Source organism: Daphnia pulicaria, chromosome 5, assembly GCF_021234035.1.
Source record: "Daphnia pulicaria isolate SC F1-1A chromosome 5, SC_F0-13Bv2, whole genome shotgun sequence".
NCBI lineage: Eukaryota > Metazoa > Arthropoda > Branchiopoda > Diplostraca > Daphniidae > Daphnia > Daphnia pulicaria.
Genome location: NC_060917.1, coordinates 783,826 through 801,420, shown reverse-complemented (window position 1 = coordinate 801,420; position 17,595 = coordinate 783,826). Strand labels below are relative to the sequence as shown.

Below are 17,595 nucleotides of genomic sequence, written 5' to 3'. Positions count from 1 at the left end.
TACTGAGACAGGAGTTGATGGTTGAGCATATTATTTGAGGATTAGAAAGCAAATTTCTTCACGTTGCAATAAGACACCCTTTCTCAGTATGGACATATTTGACATCCCTGCTAGCAAGCCCCCGTCTTTAAGACGTCTTTTAGTTTGAATTCTTGGATTGGCTGTCCGTCCCTTGGACATCTTCTCCTGAGCCTTATTGCAGTGGATCATATGATTCTCATAGCATTCTTGACGAGACCTTCCCACTTTGTCAATTTGAACTTACTGCTGTAACTTTCAGCTGCAACATTTCATGCATCCGGGCTTCATCCAACAATTGCAACTATGAAAAAAATTTTAAACTGGACTTACCTGATTAAATGAAACAAAACCAACCTCGATAGCAGAAGGAATTGCAGCTACTAAATTGTCCTTTCTTTGTTGAATAAGACAGTTTCATTCTCCTGACAAAATTCGATATTTGTCACTTTCCAGGGAAAAACTCGTAGCAGGAGCATCTTGTTGTTTGTTTCTCGTTAGGTTATCAAGAGAAATGTTTTTAACTTCTGGCCGCATGGACGCTGGAACACGGATGCGTACAGCTTTTCCATTGCATACAATATCTATAGAGCCTCCTTGTTTCTTCCCAATTGTCAGCTAATACAAAATAACCATTTTAACCTAATAAAAAATGAATTTATATATTTCTTTATATGGACATGCGTGCATTTGATGGTGGTTGCCGGTTTTTTGGAGATACATAGAAATTTCCGTTGAGCTAGACGGTATTTCTTCTTGATTTCTATTAGTCCTTCTAAGATTTGTCTTAGTTGTTCATCAGGACCTTGAGCTATTCGATACCTTAATCGGTAGGCCTACTTACTTATTAATCTCTTTCGTGAGAAGTGGTAATGCTGCGGTTGAGAAATATGGTTTGCTCGTACCGACCTGCAAGACCAATCAGACTAGTTAGATACTTAGGACTCACTAGAATAGACGAGTGGCTTTCCAACTGCTCGCAGAGTCGACTGCAAGTTGGCTGTGAGCACAGAGGTGGGTTGATAAGGGGCTGGGGCCGTTCGACCGTTTGTCGTTGTCGGATATTTACTGTACTATATGCATCCAACTTTTCCGTCCTAAGGACGTAAAAATTGGACGTCCATTTTTGACAACAAAAAGTGGATATCCCTTGTAGTTTCAAAAGGGACGAGACGTCGTTTGGACGAAGGGACTAACCTAGGATATCCTATAGATATCTTGTGCTAGCAGGGTATTTGCTTTCTCTTCCTGTTTTTTTTTTTTTCAATTTGATTATCCCTTAAAGTTTAACGCGAACTTACATTAAAATGTGTTTTTTTATTGACTTTATCCGATAAGATTCATTGACAATTGAACCAATTTAAAAATCGCTGTTTTTATTGAGGCTGAGAGCAGGCTGAGAGAGAAATGAGACCTAATACGTACACCAGAGACAAACTTAAACGTTCGTAAGAAATAAGCACCGAAGATTCTTTATAACTAGTCCAGAAATAAAGATAGATTGCATATGCAAGATCCCAAGATCGAGAACCAAATAAAGCAAAAAGATATTGGAAAAATTAAATGTGGAAAAATGCCGGAAAAATGTTGGCAAAACAATGTGAACCAACAGGGTGGTTTGAATGGGTTGTCGACTTCTAAAATTGAGCATTGTTTAACCGAAAAACGGATTTCTGCTTAAGCCCCACAAATACCAGTGCCAATCACTTGTATCATAAATTGGCATGTATTTAGTTGGGGCATATTCGTAGACACGGATGTAGTCCACCTGGAGCGCGTTACTTACTTCTTCACCTCTACGGCGTCTGTTCCATGTTGGAAGCCATTCGTGACGTTTCTCCCAAAACGAACGCATTGGTTGCTTTTCTTTAGAGGACCTATACAATAAATCCGATAGTTTACTATTTTTCAGAAGATGACATAAATTTTAATTAGCCTATTCCTACCACGGCTTCGGAAACGGTTTGTTAGTGCATCCTTCCGGAAAGTAGCTACCGCCCACCGCCACGTTCAGAATGAAATGAAACTATAATGTCAAGAAGACCGACAAATTAAGGATCCCGTTAATATTTAAAAGAGAAATGAATGCACTAACCGGTTCGTCGAACGGCGTCATGGGACTACCACCGCCCCAAATGTTGGGTCCACCGGGATCTCGATCCAATTGCCCCAATTCCCAGAAACCCCCTCTCGGTGGGGTTACTTCACCAATTAGGATTCCGTCGACAAAGAAACGTATGGATCGCGGCAGGCGTTGCAATCCATAAGTGTGGAAATCTGATGTGAAATCGCCCTCTTCCAGAATCCTAATTGATTACAAAAGATGAGCTTGGAGACCGGCAAAAAATACAATAAAGTTATGCATTTGATTTACGCTTCGTAGTGAGTTGGACGCCAGATATTGTGTTTAGAATCAGTACCTGTTATGCACAAACTTAATTTGTATTTATTAATTGATACAATTGAAATTATAAATACCAAAATGAAGGGTAGAGCCCATGAGTTTGTTTCCAACGTGTCGGTCTTGACAAACTAAATTATCATTTGAGCGTATTTCAACCATATCGATTTCACCAGATCGTGGCCACGCTCCATAACGGTTTTCTGTTGGCATCATCCAAATAGCTTTAAAGAAAAATTTTTTTAAAATTAGTTTGAAAAATTTAACTGGCGAAAATTATAATATCATACCAGGCCAAATCCAATCGCCACGGGGCATTTTAGCGCGTACCTCGACCGTGCCGTAAGTAAAGCTGAACGAGTTGAGAGTGCGCATCCGGGCGGATTGAATTGGATTGATGATGTCCTCTGCAGACGTCCTGATAAAAGGGAAAAAATTTCGTATAATGGACATAATTGAATTAGTAAAAATATTTTTGCGTACGCGATACATCCACCGTTGTAATTCACATTGCATCCTTCTTTCCACATATCCAACGTGCCATTGTACAAGAAATCTTCTCCGAAACGATCAGCCGTCAGGGTGGGTTTTATGTACAAAACTCCATTGCGAACATAACTAAATGATTCAACGAAATTCACGTTAACATTATAATGATTACAATAATAACTGAGTGAAACATTTGTACCTGTTTTCAGGGCGATCTGTGTAGTATTCAAATTCGTTGTTACCTCCTCTCCAGGCGGTGATGACGTGCTGCCACCGTGATTTATCCAAACTGTTAAATTCCTCTTGAAAGATGAGTCGACCTCGCAGTCGATAAAATTCGTCCAAGTTACCCGATGTTTTGGGGATAAGTAACAAGACAACTACCATTACCAGTGAAATAAAGGTCTTTACTTCATTTCCCTTCATTTGTTTAAACCCGACTCCTGACAGAAATAGTTCAATTATTGCGATATATCGAACGAAAAATAAAAGTTCTACTTGGACTGCTGACCGTAGACTATTGTGTGCAAACTGGGCATTGATTGAATTGTGACCGTGGGTTACCTTTTTAGGAAATTCCAACTGTTATGCCACACCCCCTTTCACGGTATGTGATGTTTACCAAATATAATTCAATCCGGACTTGATGAGAAATGCGGATGTCTTTTTATTTCTTCACATAATTTTATGGAATCCCAAAGTTTGTGCACGATGGTTTTTCTGGGAAAGCCAACCCCTTTGCTTAACCGTGTTACTCGCTATGTTTATTCAATACAGAAAATTCGCTTACCGGTTTGGTCCGCTACAGTCCAACGCTCGAATCCCAAAATCAAAATCAGGAATAACAAATCAACTTTTGAAACGTTCAGTTGAGTGAGCGGAAAGTGACTGAACCTCCGGCGAATTTATATTGTCGATTAACCCACGCGAAAGGATAATTATTTCACATTTTTCTGTTGGAATTTGCAAGCAGCACAAGTGAAAAAGACCCTCGAAAAGACCTGAGGAGCACACAATTAAAAACAAACACGAGGGTCGGTAGTTTCCCCAAGATTGAGAGATTCATAGAATGCGGGCAACGGAATGCGGGACACTAAAATAGGAATCAGACGCAATTAAGTTAAAACCGCGCTGCATGTTATCATTTCAAAAACCTATAGTCAGACGTGTTCCACAAAGGCAACATGGAGTGTTTGATCTCCAGCTAATTTAACGAGCAGAATAATCTGCCATTAGTTCGATTTATTGGGACATAAAAGTCAAAATAATTGCGAGATAAAATGAAGGACGAATTAAGATTTCAAGGTTGTATTTATAACTAGCTACCTGGTATATAATAAGGGAAATAATGGAAATTCTGAAATTTATTATTTCAAATTTTACAAAGTATTCTCAAGGCACTGCAATCTATACAATTAAAGAATAGAAAATATAGTTTTGATGTAATATGCTGTCATGAAAGTTATGCAATAGACAAGTGAATTTCCTCCTTTGGTGTAACCTTATTATTATAAGTGGTGTAAAATCATTTTGATTACCCGCTACCTGTCTTAATTCGTCGTTTTATCCTTCAGTTCAGCGATAAAATTCAAGCGTATATTCTAATTTTTTATTTTTAAAATATTAAATTGAGAAATTGAGACTATGAGTCATCATTTAGTACATCTACGAGAAGAAAAATTCGTGAAAAATGTTGTTCAGAAAGAAGGACACGAAACTGTGGATGCTGGTTCAATGATTGGATTTGTACCGATTTGTACTAGCAAAGGAACGCGATGAACATCACCTTTCCGAGATATGTTTTTAACAAATTTAATCTCCTTACAGAAAATTAAACATTCAAACGTTGTGAATCAACAAGGGAATTGCTGGCCAACCCTCTTTGGTACCAATACCAGTCAACAGTATCGTTCGGATCGTATTCGTATACACGAATGTAATCCACTTGGAGCGCGTTACTAGCACCGTCTCCGTGTTGGAGGTTCCAAGTTGGTAGCCATTCGTGTCGTTTCTCCCAAAATGGAAGCATTTGCTGCTTTATCTTCGTCGACCTAGATATGTCAAATTAGTTCACCAATTGCTTTCGGTGTGAAAGTGTATAGTGAAAGGGATCATACCATGGCTTCTGAAACTGGTGGTTGATGCATCCATCAGGGAAGAAGTTTCCTCCCACCGCCACGTTGAGAATGAAATGGAACTGAATTTTAAAATAGTAAAGATTTAGAACATAACAAAAAATAAGGAATACTGTATAAAGAAATAATGAGATAAAGCATCTCTCGGCATCTCTCAGGGGTTAATTCCGAGTCAGTCCAAGCGCCAAGCGCTTGAAGTCTGATTTCAACAAAGACTGCATTTCGCATTTTTTAAACAATAAATATAGTTGTAAAATAATTTCTATAATTTTTTTTAGTTATTGTTAACAAAACATAAGTGTAAAAACCAAAAAAGTAATTAAAAAGTATCGACGAAGATGAGATTCGAACTCACGCGTGCAGAGCACAACAGATTAGCAGTCTGTCGCCTTAACCACTCGGCCACTTCGTCTGTACCTCATTGTACTTGGCTCAGATAAAATTCATTTTAATAAAATCCCGTTCATCTATCCATAAAGTTTGACTTTCTTTTTGTTCTATTTTTTTGTTAACTTTCTATTTCTAGCGGGTCTATGGCAACTATAATTTTTTTATCGAAGGGTTCGAACAAAGAAACATGCGCTATTGAGAGGTTGTAAACTGAGTGGTATCAATTTAAAATAGAGCAAGTACTACTTTTCGAGATTTTTTATAGCTTGTAAATGGTTGACAATTTACCGGATAGTCGAAGGGCGTCATTGTTGTACCGTTGCCCCAAATATTGGGTCCACCGGGGTCTCGATCCAATTGGCCCACCTCCCAGAAACCTCCGTCCGGCGGAGTAATTTCACCAATCAATATTCCATCCACGTAAAAGCGAATAGATTGAGGAAGGCGCTGGAGTCCAAAAACATGGAAATCTGATGCGAAATCCCCTTCTTCCAATACCCTTAACAGATTATATAAATACAATTTACAATCAACTCAAAAATAAGTTAAAAATGTATAGGACATACGCCTCATAGTGAGTTGGTCGCCAAACATTATGTTGCGCGTCCGTCCCTGAAATAATGATCAACATTAGAAATGACTACAGTTTAAAAATTAATTACACACAATTACCAAAATGAAGAGTTGAGCCCATTAGGGTGTTTCCCATTTGCTTATTTCGACACGTGAAATCGTTGTTGGCTCGAATTTCGACAATATCGATTTCGCCAGAGCGTGGCCACGGACCGAAACGGTTTTCGGTTGGCATCATCCACATAGCTTGGTTTGAAAAGAAAAATCCATTATCATTACTATATATAAAACAAAAAACCAAAAAAAATAATCGAAATTCTACCAGGCCAAATCCAATCGCCGCGGGGCATTTTAGCGCGTATCTCGACCGTGCCGTAAGTAAAGCTGAACGAGTTAATGGTGCGCATCCGGGCGGACTGAATAGGGTTGATGATGTCTTCGTCGGAAGTTCTGATGATCGATGATGGATGATGATAAAGAGACAACCGTATAGTCGAGGCGTGCACATGAATAATAGGAATAAACAAATAATAAAAACAAATGTTGACAACAAAAACAAAAAGAAATCCGCGTATACGTACGCGACACATCCGCCATTGTAGTTGACGTTGCACCCTTCCGGCCACAGATCAAGGGTTCCGTTGTAAAGGAAGTCCTGACCGAATCGGTCTGCTGTTAGGGTGGGCCTAATATGCAAGACTCCGTCTCGAACATAACTTTGAAAATGGCGTTTTAAACTTTTAAAATGATTTCTCTCTACTTGAACGTGAGTGAAAATGAGAAAATGTTACCTATTTTCAGGTCGATCGGTGTAGTACTCGAATTCGTTGTTGCCTCCCCTCCAGGCGGTGATTATGTGCTGCCATCGTGATGTGTTCAAAGTGTCAAATTCTTCTTGAAAGATGAGTCTACCACGCAAATGATAAAATTGGCTCCAAGTGCCTTTCACTCGGTCGCTAGCGACTGTCAGCAACAGTAACCACACGATCACGACTGCATCCTTTCCCTCCATTTCTCTCTGGCCACCACTGGACAGGGCTCTCCAACACTTTTATATTCCGTTTTCCAGTTCCGAAAGCGCGCGCGTGTGTGTTTTTGCTCACCTTTCGGTCACTCACTGAGGCTCTGATGCAACAATGAGCGGGAAACCATACGCGACCCGCGACTTTTTATACCAATGTGGAGAGGCGGATACAACTCATTCTGATGGCCGGCCGACGGGAAATCCTGATGGTTTTACTTGCTATACTGACGCGACCAGCGTCCGAGAGTTTAGGATTCACCGAAGAGCGATGATTTTCAAATTTACCGGCAAAATTTTCCGAAAAGAATAAAAATCACGTTCACTGGTGGTCACGTCCGTTTTATTAAGCCGCAAATATAAAAAAAAAGAGAATCACACGCAAATTTTTCTTGGTGGGGTATGTGGATGGGGGAAACTTTTTTGTGATGAATAGACGGAAAAGGCGACTGAATCGACGGAAGCCCCGAATGTAAATGTTATCTCCGACTAGTTTTTGTGATATTTATGAAGAATCGGATTTTGAGTTTCAACCCACGACATAAATGAAAGTTTGACTTTCCCCCCTCGTCAAGTCTTTTTTGACCCACTTAAATTGCACGCCTTTTACTCGATGAAAAGGTCGTCGAACGGTAAAACAAAAAGAAAACGGCAAAATGTTCATCACCACGATTTTTATTTCATTTTCTGCAATTGTTTCGCAAATATACAAGATACAAGAAAATTGGCATATGTAACGCTAGACAATTTCATGTGGATTTGTTTGTGTTTCACGAACAAAATGCGCGAGTACAAAAAGATGTGCAGGTGAAAGGCACTTGATGACATCTCTGGCTGTGTTGCGTGTGTGTGTGACGAAAAAAAACTTGTGTGTAAAGATAACAAAACGAATCAATTGGTTAAAGACAGTGGAAAAACATTTCAATCAAAAAGAATTATTAATGTGAAATGGCGCGACATACAAACATTGGCATTTACTCGAGAAAGAAAACAAATCATTCTGTATATCGAAACAAAAAATTGCGAGTTGTGTGTATGGAAGGGCAGCAATCAGCGCGGTGTACCAATTAGATGACTAGCTGTATTAAGATACAGGCTACTATATAACTCGAAAATGGTTTTTTCTCTCTCTCAGGAGGGGGATGAGACACAAATCAATTTAAACTCTTTTGTTCCAGGCGCATTTAGAAATTCTATACAAGTCATAATTCAAGAAAGACTTTCTTTTGAGGGATGGAGAGAGAGAGAGAGAGAATTGGGGGGTGATTGGTGGTCATTACAGATGTACATCAAAATGGTCGCATCCGTCCGGATAAACAACAAAATCCAACAACAGTGCCAACATACGAGCTGTGAGATCACACAACGTCTTGTACAACGCACCAAATAATTAAGAAAAAAATAAGAAAAAAAAAACTTGGATAGCATCCGCTTTTTTTTTTGTGACTGCCAGGCAGCTTGGTCCTCTCTTGTTGGATTTATAACTCATTTTGTCATTGGATTCATTCTTTTTTTTATCTTTTTTTCAATTTTTATAAAAAAGAGACTGGAATTTGGGGTGAAAAAAGCCGCCTCGTTAAGCTCTTTTTTTCTTCTTCTTATTATTATTTTTGTTATTATCAAAGTAGAAATCAGCACCACGACTCGCTTCCCGATTGTCCGCCTTGTTGTCCGTCTTCGCCATCCTCGCTTTCGCTTGAATGATCGCCGTACATGTCGGCAAGCTTCTTAAAACGTGGACCAAAGTCCGATAAACACTCGAAATCTAAATCGCCATCGTCCGTTCCTATACACCAAATAAGAACCATTAAATTTCATGAAAACTACCAAATATTTAACAGTTTCCAACGCACCAGAAGCCAAAGATGAAAGTGAACCCATAGAATTGCCGTCGCCTTCGTAAGCGTAGTGACGCAAATCGTCATAAGCTAGGCCGTCTGGATCGCGATCAACGCGCCCTTTGTTGTCATCCAAAAATTGGCTAATGTCTGGAACTTGACCAGGAGCTGCTCTCTTCGGTCTCAAATCTTCATCCTATAACAAGACAGATTCGTTAATAAAATGAATTCAACGATCAAATAAAAAATGTAATTTACCTTGAGCAATTTGCCGTAGTCATCGCTGCGGCCAATGAGCGGTTTGCCATCAGGAGTCATCCGCAAGACGGACAAGTCGTAGCCGGTCATGTCTCCTTCACCGCCACCCTCGTCCGAATAATTGATAATATTTTCGCGAATGTCATCGTGGAAATCTTTGGGCTTGTCCTTGCGGCTTCGTCGCCGATACGCCACCAATACCAAGACGATAATCATCAGGAGTAAAAGGATTCCAAGAATAATTATGATAATCTCCCAGCCGAAAGCTCCTGTCTGTACAGGCAGAACGACACCGGCACATGATGGCGTGGCATTCTTGAAAAATCCGGGATCGAAAAGGTTGTACGTTTGTCCGTTAAAAGTCAAATTCTGAATGCAGCCGGAATAGCCGATATCTGTTGGAATGTAGTCCCATTTGAGAGCGAGACGGAGCTTCTGGAGATCAGCCGTAATGCCTCCGACTTGAAGTGGACCGTTGACGTTGAGGTATTCGTTAGATCCAACCAAACTGGAAGAGGCAGAACAGTAGGGTTGACCATCACTACACTGACCGAGTCGCATCTGGACGGATCTTTGATTCCAGCTGATTTCCAAGTCGTGAGCTTTGCCGTCCACCAAATTACGTGAACGATCTGGCAGTTCCAAGCGTCTGGTACCCGAACCAAGGTCCAGGTAGAGAACTGGCGAACCTTCTCGAAGTTCCAGCGCCAAGAAATCAGTCACGGACGTATCGGGTGGTACGGCTGTCGGTCCAGCGTAGAGAATGAGTCCATTGCCCGTTTGGGTGACCACAGTCAGAGAGAGAAATCCGGAAGCGCAGGTGGGTAGAGGATCGTACCAAGCCCAGCCAGTTCCTCCAAACGAAACATCCAAACCTTCACAACGAGGACCCTGGAATCCGTCGGGGCAGCGACAAGGTTGAGCAGAATCTCCAGTGCAAGTTCCACCATTTAGACAAGATGTAGCCGAGCAAGTGGAAGACGAAAGGTACTCATCCGCCAAGCAGACGCATTCTGGAACAATTCGAGCGTCTACACCGACAAACGTAGAGGTATTGGTTGCTACCCGGTAAGGTTGTTCAGTGATTTGCAATCGATTCGTGCAACTGCCTTCTGAGCAGATGGAATTCTTTTCGTGCAAACACTCGTCAATGCCAAACATGAGAACTTCAGCGTCCAGTATCCGTTCCAATTCGTCCTGATGGGCGGCCGTCAATCCGTTGAGTTTGACTGGATCATAGTAAGGCGATCCGTGGGCAGAGTAACGAACGTCGACACTGTGGTTGCGTGTTGGCGAGCTGCTCATGACCGTGAAGATGTCGACATTCTCTTCTTTGGCTCCGACATATTCCGCCACTTTCTGACGCAGCAGATCTTTTTTGCTGGGCGAGTCTTTAATAAATTCTTCTTGGCCAATGCCGCTCAAACGGATCGAACCGGAACGCCGCACCGCCTCTTCGGTAATCTCTTGGACCGTGACGATTACCGTCGCGTCAGCTTCCTCTTGGCGGATATTGTCGGTTACGTGGAATTTGAGTGGGTAGTTGCCGGGTGGTGTGCGGGCACGCATCGTGATGTATCCGCCCAAAGCCGTGACTGTGAAATATGGAGGCGGTGTAACGGTAGTCGACCAGCCGAAAGTTTTATCCGGTAAATCCTATCAAGTGTCAAAAAAATGAAAAAGTTAATTTTGGTTATTATTGACTGTGAACGGTCGAAATAACGGACGTACCCAATCATCCGCATCCTTGACGTAGACACGGCCTATTTCCGTATCGGGCAAAGAGTTGCGATAGTTGTAAACCAAAATGGAACTGGAACCGTCCGACATTGGGTTATCGTTTTCATCGCCAATCACCACCGTTAACGTCGACGTGGCTGTCAGGGATGTGGGTTGACCGCTGTCACTAATGACGATCGGCACAGCGTATTCTTTGCGTTCCTCACGATCGAACGTTTTCGTGGCCATCAAAGACCACGAAGAAGTAGGAGAACCGTCAATGCGGAAGGAGGTTCTGACGATATCCTCGGCAGTGTCGGCCATTTTCATGAGGAAGGGGGGTCCGTTTTTGGGCTCATCATAGTCGGTAGCGCTCAGGACGACAATGCGGCCCTGCGGTTGATTTTCACGCCACACAACACGAGTCTGCTCGAGGAAGGGAGCGTTATCGTTGACATCGTCCAACACCACCACTACTTCCAGCGTGTTTTCCAGTCGGACGCCGTCCAATTCATCTTGAGCCACGACGAAAACGGACCAATCACGACGACCCTCAGGCAAATCGCGATCCAACGGCTTGACAATCGACAATTCTCCCAATTGATTGATCTGGAATGAATCGGCATGAGAGCCACTCAGAGTGTACGTGATCTTCATGGGCCCATCGGCAGTCGACGGGTCGTAGTCGGGATCGGTGGCGTTGACACGAACGATGGGTCCAAGCGGCACAGTGTTTTCCACTATGCCGTGTATTTGCTCAGGATTGCTGTTCATGAATTGGGGTTTGTTGTCATTGACGTTGATGATCTTGACGTTAACCTTGGTTGTAGCCTTCTGCTTTCCGTCGTCCACTTCGACAATCAAGTCGTAACTCTTTGTGGTCTCGTAGTCGAGCGGCTGATGGACTTTAAGCAATCCCGTCTGCGCTTCAATGGAGAAAACTAGACCAGCATTTCCGCTGACAATGTCGTACGTCAATTGGGATTCGGTATCGTTATCAAGGGCCGTCAATTCGCTCACTTTGGCGCCAATGTCGGCATTTTCAGCAATTTCGGCAAAGTATTCCGATTGAGGGAAGAACGGCGCGTTATCGTTGACGTCGGCCACTTCGATCTGGAATCGCTTAGCGCTTTGATTGGGTAATCCATCCAATGTCAGAGCCGATTCTTTGCCATCAAAGGCCACTACAGTCAACGGGTAAGATTTGCGTTCTTCTCGATCCAATTTAACTTTGGTTTTAATGTCGCCAGTGTTGCGATCGATCTCGAATTTATCTTTAAAATCGCGCAGTTCATATCTCACCCAGTTATTTGGGTAGGTGGCATCTCTGTCGGTAGCCTGGACTGTGAGGACTGGCGTGTTGGCTGGCGAATTTTCCAGGACACTGCCTCCATCTACAGCCATAAAAGTTGGGATTTCGTCATTGACGTCTTCAACGTTGACAGTGAGGACTGTTTCAGCGGCCACACCGGCTTCATTCTTGACACGGACCGTCAAAATGTACTGCGTGACTTTTTCATAGTCGAGGGCTTTGGCTACGTGAATATTGACCGAATTGCCGAGCTCGTTGATTCGGAATGTTTCGTCGCTATTGGTTTGCTCCGTTTGGCCTTTGACCAACTCGAAATAAAGATCCGGGGCTGCGATATTGGAATGAGCTCCTAGCGTGGCTATGGCCGTCTTGTACGAAGTGTAGTTCTCTGGCAAACTGACCGGTTCTGGGATATCCGAGAAATAGGGCGGTTTGATTTTCGACGAGGCCACATTGATCATGACTCGGACTCGGGAGTTCATTGGTTCCGTGCCGTTGTCACGAGCGACTGCCATCAACGCAAATTTATAACCCTCGTTTTGCTGCACGAAAGAAAAATGGGAAAATGAATAAAAACATGTCACTGGGTAAAAAACGAGAATGGATTGGATTATACCGTGATTTTCTTTTTGAGGTGAATAGCTCCAGTGGATTTGTCGAGGTCAAAGTACTCGGCATCGGGTCCTGATCCGGCATCCCAGCCATATGATATGTGGGCGTTTTCACCGGCGTCGACGTCAGTGGCGGCGATGCGCATGACAAGTTTGCCGAGTTCCAAATCGCGCGGAACCGATTCATCATAGGCCGATTTGTCAAACTGTCAACAGCACATAATTGAAAAATTTAGCCAACACATTTTAAAATAAAAACCAGAACTAAAACGCCAGTTTCAAACAACTCACCATGGGCGCATTGTCGTTGATATCGCCGATAGTCACGTTGAAAGTACAAATGGCTTCCAGCGGAGGAGTGCCTCTGTCTGTGGCTTTGACTGTGACGTAGGCGATTTTCTCTCGTGCCGGCTCGTCTCGATCGAACGACTATGGAACAAAAAAAAAGAGAATTTTTCAGAATGAAAAATGTTTGCATACAACCCAACCAAAAAAAAGAAATCGTGACATTTTAGAAATTCATCATACCTTGCTGCTCCGGATGGTTCCCGTAACGGGATCGACTTCAAATTCTTTTTCAGAGCCAGCACGCAAGATGGTGAAGAATATCTCGCCAGCCGAGTCGGTGTCATTATCGTACGCTCTGACTGTCGAGACGACCGTTCCGGGCTGCTTGCCTTCTTCTAATGTTGCAGATTCGCATTGATAGAAAACGGGTCGGTACTTGTTTTCGACGTAAACGCGCTTATTGGCATTCGACCGCTGAAAAAGACAATTTAAAAAAATCAAACATCGATAAATCGATAAATTGGCTAGAAAACTAAAACTTACGGGAGATCCACTACGCTCCAGTTCCTGTTGACTGGGTGTTGAAAAAGTACCGTCCGTCACGCGGTTATTCCTCCCGCTACCCGTGGCTTGTCTCGTCGTCACGTGGTGCGACTCACTCAACACATCTGGAAAACAAAATGGAAAATAAATAAATAAAATGGCATCCAATTAAAAGAGGAGAGAGAGAGAAAAGCCAGCATTTTTGTTCCCATTTAAAATGTTTTAACCAAACCCAAAAAAGTTCCACTCTGGTAGATTGCCGGAATTACGCTCCAGTCATCTCTCCCCTTCGTCATCCGGGGGATTGGTGGGAAAGCCAATACAATTAAAACAAAAACATCGTCGACGACCAAATAACAAACCCGATAAACATTTCTTTTATGTCTACATATAGCCGTACAAGTGTGATTCCATTAGGTAAAATGGAAATGAAAGTAAAGGGGTCACCCCCAATGAGTTCATCACGAACGCCGTACGTTTATTTTATTTTTCAAAAAGGCCTACGGCCTCGACAAAAAGTGGCGTGGGAAGAGAGTCTCACTGTTAGGTGAACCGACCACTTTTCCTGCTATTTTTCCGTTTTATTACGCACAGAGAGAGATATTCCCCCGTTAGAGGAAACGGAGAGATGGCACACCGGTAATTTTCTCATTGAAACCCCGGGAAAAATAGAAAACGGGGGAGTTCCTTTTTGTTTTGTTTAGAATTCTTCAATCAAGCCGATGATGGATTAAGAGGATAACTCCCATCAGCATCCTCCTCAAAATAACGCAGACGGCAGGAAAAATAAAATAACACTTCAACTTTTTCTTTACTGCCAACAACAACAACAACAACAACAGCAGTCATGAGTGGCTAGGCCCCCTTTTAACAACACCTACTACAATACAACAGCTGGTTTACTTGCAAACACATATTACACGGGAAATAATCACATTATCTTCGGTAGAAAAGCCAATGAACTCGCCAACTAGTAGGTAAGTTTCCTTAACGAAAAATCGGAACCCATTCTAAATCGACTACTATATTACAAGAGGGGGAAATCTATATAGTGGCTTGTGTGAAAATGGAGAGCTGCTACTGGCCCTGACGAATGAGGTCAACATTTCACTACGGAGCCATAAGGATCGTTTAGAAGGGGGCGTGAAGCCGTTCAAGCGGGGGTCTATTTTAACCAGTTGACCGGCACCCACAACAGCAAAAACAACCCTCCTCCGAATGTTTTTACTAGGGAGAGGGGGGGGGGGTGATGGTGGCGGTGGAAGAAAATAAAAAAGATTTTTCGACGAGTCATTAAAAAACATTGGGGAAAGAAAAAGAAATAAGCCGTACGACTGCCATCTGGACTCGGGATCGAGTTACAGCCGCTAACATTTTAACACACAAAAGCGGTTGAAAAATATAAAATAAAATAAAGTAGTGAGAAAAAACTCATATTTCAAAATAAAAAAAGTTTTCTTGCCAACTAAATAATATACGACCCGTCGTCTAGTTTCATTTAAAAATATTTTTTGACCGATAAAAAAAAGAAAATTCTAGTCCCGCTGATAATGTTAAGATTGCGTGTCGGGAGTGGACGTCCCTACATTCAAAAAGCCCAAGGTCGCCATGGCAACAACTCCAAAAGTCACAACAGCTTATCGCTTCCGAATATAACATGCACGCCATCTTGTTGGCCGAGGAGGAGGGGGGAGAAACAATGGCCGGAAGGGTTTGTCCCGCATACTGTTTGAACGAGGGAGGGTTGGATAGGACGACTGTACAAACTCCATAAAATGGAGAATACAACAAAAAAATCATCACCGGATGCCGAAAAACAGAAAAATTCTCTACAACCCAAAAGTTTCTTTTCCAACCCTAAAGGAGAATTGCTGCACACCTGTGCAAACTCTTTCCTTTTGTGTGTGTGTGTGTCATCTTGTGTTTTATTTCACGAGTGAAATCCCGGATCGAATTCAGACGAAAAAGGGGAGTTCATTACCATATGTTTGGCCGAGGTGAAGCCAAGATGGCGGTGTGCACGCCAAGACTCACCCCTTGAGAGAATTTTTACCTGAAAGGTAGCAAGACGAATGGAGGTCGCCCGGGGCGATGTTTCGAAAGAGGGTCGGGGAGACCAGACCAACTACCTGTGGCGCCCTATTCTTCTTTTGTTTCTTCAACTTTTTCTTTTTTTCTTCTTTTCTACAAAAAATAACGGCCATGTTGAAACTCTCCAACTCTCTTCGTGTACACATACCAAGAGAGAAGAAATAAAACCGCGCGATCAAAAAGGAACAATTTCTTCTACTTAATCTTAATTCTTTTTTGCCGATTCCTCATTTTTGGAATTCAATCTCAAGCCCCTGGGGTTTTTCTTTCAAATGGTGGTGGACATGTTTTTTTTTTCTGTCTTGCTTTCCCGTTTTTTGACCAGCCGGCAGCGTAGCCTCGAGGCACGCAGGTGGTAGACCGAGAAAAGGTGGAGTGTGTAGTGTACTTCTTGGTAAAAAAAAAAGGGGACACGTACAAAAGGCCTATGGGTTCGGATGACAAACTCTTTCTACATGTCTGGATGCGTTATCCAAACCTTCTCTTTAATGTGTGACAGCCCTCAGAGACTCTCACAAATGAATTCAAAGAAAAACTTGTCTAGATCCTGGGTCGGAACCTTGAACCAAAAAAATAAAGATAAAAAGATTTGAAAAAATTTATACCGGCATAGACGTAGGTGATTAGCAGCAGCGCCACCGTCGTCGTCACTGAACAACAACGCATTTTCTTCATGTGTCAGAAAACGGAATAATAATCACGATAATTCGGCCCGCCTCGTTGATAGTCGAAAAAGATAAATTCGTATTTTTAACAGTTCACGCACGCACACCCACTCGGCGCTGGACAAATGCACTTTGCTGTTTAAGGATGGCTCAATAATCCGCGCCAGACGGTCCGGTCGATGACGATAACGGCCTCATATCTAATTTCAAAAGAAAAAAATCAGTTAAATTTATATTCCGAGGCCTCTACACACACACACACAAATAGTTTTAACTACATTTCCCGACTACATCTCTCGGTATATTTTCAAGTATGTGACAGCCATTCCGTCACGGTTCCTTTTCAAGCCAAGAAGAAAAAACGAACGAACGGCGTCGCCCAGGTAGCCACGGCAGCGTGACTTGCATACGCTACACACACAGGCCAGCAATCCGTTAAGGAAATATATCTATACACCAGTATTTGTGTGTGCCCAGTGCACGGCGTTTTCCAACCCACGCTGGTTGGCGCCCCACCTGTTGCATGGCGACACACACACCAACATTTTTCGCCATCGTTCGTGACGTCATCCTCCCTAATTGGCTTTTGATTCGCCCATGTCTGTCTCACGACAACATCACACAACCTTTCACGAATAATAAGAAAAAAAACCCTCAACCCAGAAAAACTATGTGGTGACCTTCTCCAAAAATAGTTAAAAACAACCAGCCTTCTTCTTCTTCGAATTTACCTGTTGCGCCTGGATGGAATCGAACGCCCGCCGGCCTTCTTCTTCTTTTTACAGGTAGACAAAACCACCACACACTACAACAGAAAACCCCGTCGACCAGTCCAAATAATCCCCAACTGGTTAAACACAGACACACACTCACACACACACTCGAATATCCCACGCGGAAAGAAAAGATGGCGATAACCAGAGATAATCCGGAAATGCAATGTTCAATGGGGTGGGGGGAGAAAAAAAAGAATCACACCCCTCCTTTAAAAAAAAAAATTTATTTTTATCTCGTTGCAAAGGTATTTTCTCTCGGTTAATAACGTTCAGAGAACCGACCCAGACAGACACACACACACACACGACCAATCTCTAGCTGCTCTCGGCTTGGAACTGAACTTGGTCAAGACCAAGAAGGAAAAGAAGGCTGGCGCCGTGTCTAATGGCGGACGCCAGAGGGCATTAGCTTGAGCCATCTAGCGGCGACAATTTGCTGACGTGTTCTCTCCAACTCGAATTCGACT

The 17,595-nt window shown here is 42.7% G+C and overlaps 3 protein-coding genes and 1 non-coding gene across 7 annotated transcripts; all 4 read right to left on the bottom strand.

Annotated features, from left to right (window-relative positions):
* Positions 1 to 1,442: 1,442 nt before the first annotated feature.
* Positions 1,443 to 3,804, bottom strand: LOC124340461 (beta-1,3-glucan-binding protein-like). 4 transcript variants are annotated; one of them, XM_046792990.1, is made up of 10 exons: positions 3,699 to 3,797; positions 3,420 to 3,628; positions 3,108 to 3,351; positions 2,903 to 3,037; positions 2,710 to 2,837; positions 2,497 to 2,643; positions 2,393 to 2,438; positions 2,114 to 2,324; positions 1,965 to 2,044; positions 1,443 to 1,895 (listed from the first exon to the last, which is right to left on the bottom strand). In XM_046792990.1, exons 2-10 carry the CDS (start codon positions 3,445 to 3,447, stop codon positions 1,673 to 1,675), a joined length of 1,242 nt encoding a protein of 413 aa, XP_046648946.1. In that variant the 5' UTR covers positions 3,448 to 3,628; positions 3,699 to 3,797; the 3' UTR covers positions 1,443 to 1,672. The 4 variants fall into 4 exon arrangements, with proteins under 4 accessions (XP_046648946.1, XP_046648948.1, XP_046648947.1 ...); XM_046792992.1 differs by having other exon boundaries at positions 1,444 to 1,895; positions 3,473 to 3,628; XM_046792991.1 differs by lacking the exon at positions 3,420 to 3,628 and having other exon boundaries at positions 1,444 to 1,895; positions 3,699 to 3,804.
* A 737-nt stretch (positions 3,805 to 4,541) lies between these two features.
* Positions 4,542 to 7,489, bottom strand: LOC124340462 (beta-1,3-glucan-binding protein-like). Its single transcript, XM_046792994.1, has 8 exons — positions 6,798 to 7,489; positions 6,588 to 6,722; positions 6,329 to 6,456; positions 6,106 to 6,252; positions 6,000 to 6,045; positions 5,722 to 5,932; positions 5,026 to 5,105; positions 4,542 to 4,959 (listed from the first exon to the last, which is right to left on the bottom strand). The coding sequence occupies exons 1-8, from the start codon at positions 7,016 to 7,018 to the stop codon at positions 4,740 to 4,742; spliced, it is 1,188 nt and encodes a 395-aa protein (XP_046648950.1). The 5' UTR covers positions 7,019 to 7,489; the 3' UTR covers positions 4,542 to 4,739.
* Positions 5,374 to 5,455, bottom strand: Trnas-gcu. Its single transcript has one exon. It is a non-coding gene; the product is annotated as a tRNA-Ser (tRNA).
* A 197-nt stretch (positions 7,490 to 7,686) lies between the features above and the next one.
* LOC124340756 (DE-cadherin-like) lies at positions 7,687 to 17,480 on the bottom strand. Its single transcript, XM_046793363.1, has 10 exons — positions 17,084 to 17,480; positions 16,293 to 16,552; positions 13,597 to 13,721; positions 13,294 to 13,527; positions 13,057 to 13,194; positions 12,771 to 12,971; positions 10,855 to 12,696; positions 9,124 to 10,779; positions 8,881 to 9,061; positions 7,687 to 8,813 (listed from the first exon to the last, which is right to left on the bottom strand). Exons 2-10 carry the CDS (start codon positions 16,360 to 16,362, stop codon positions 8,659 to 8,661), a joined length of 4,602 nt encoding a protein of 1,533 aa, XP_046649319.1. The 5' UTR covers positions 16,363 to 16,552; positions 17,084 to 17,480; the 3' UTR covers positions 7,687 to 8,658.
* Positions 17,481 to 17,595: the final 115 nt, after the last annotated feature.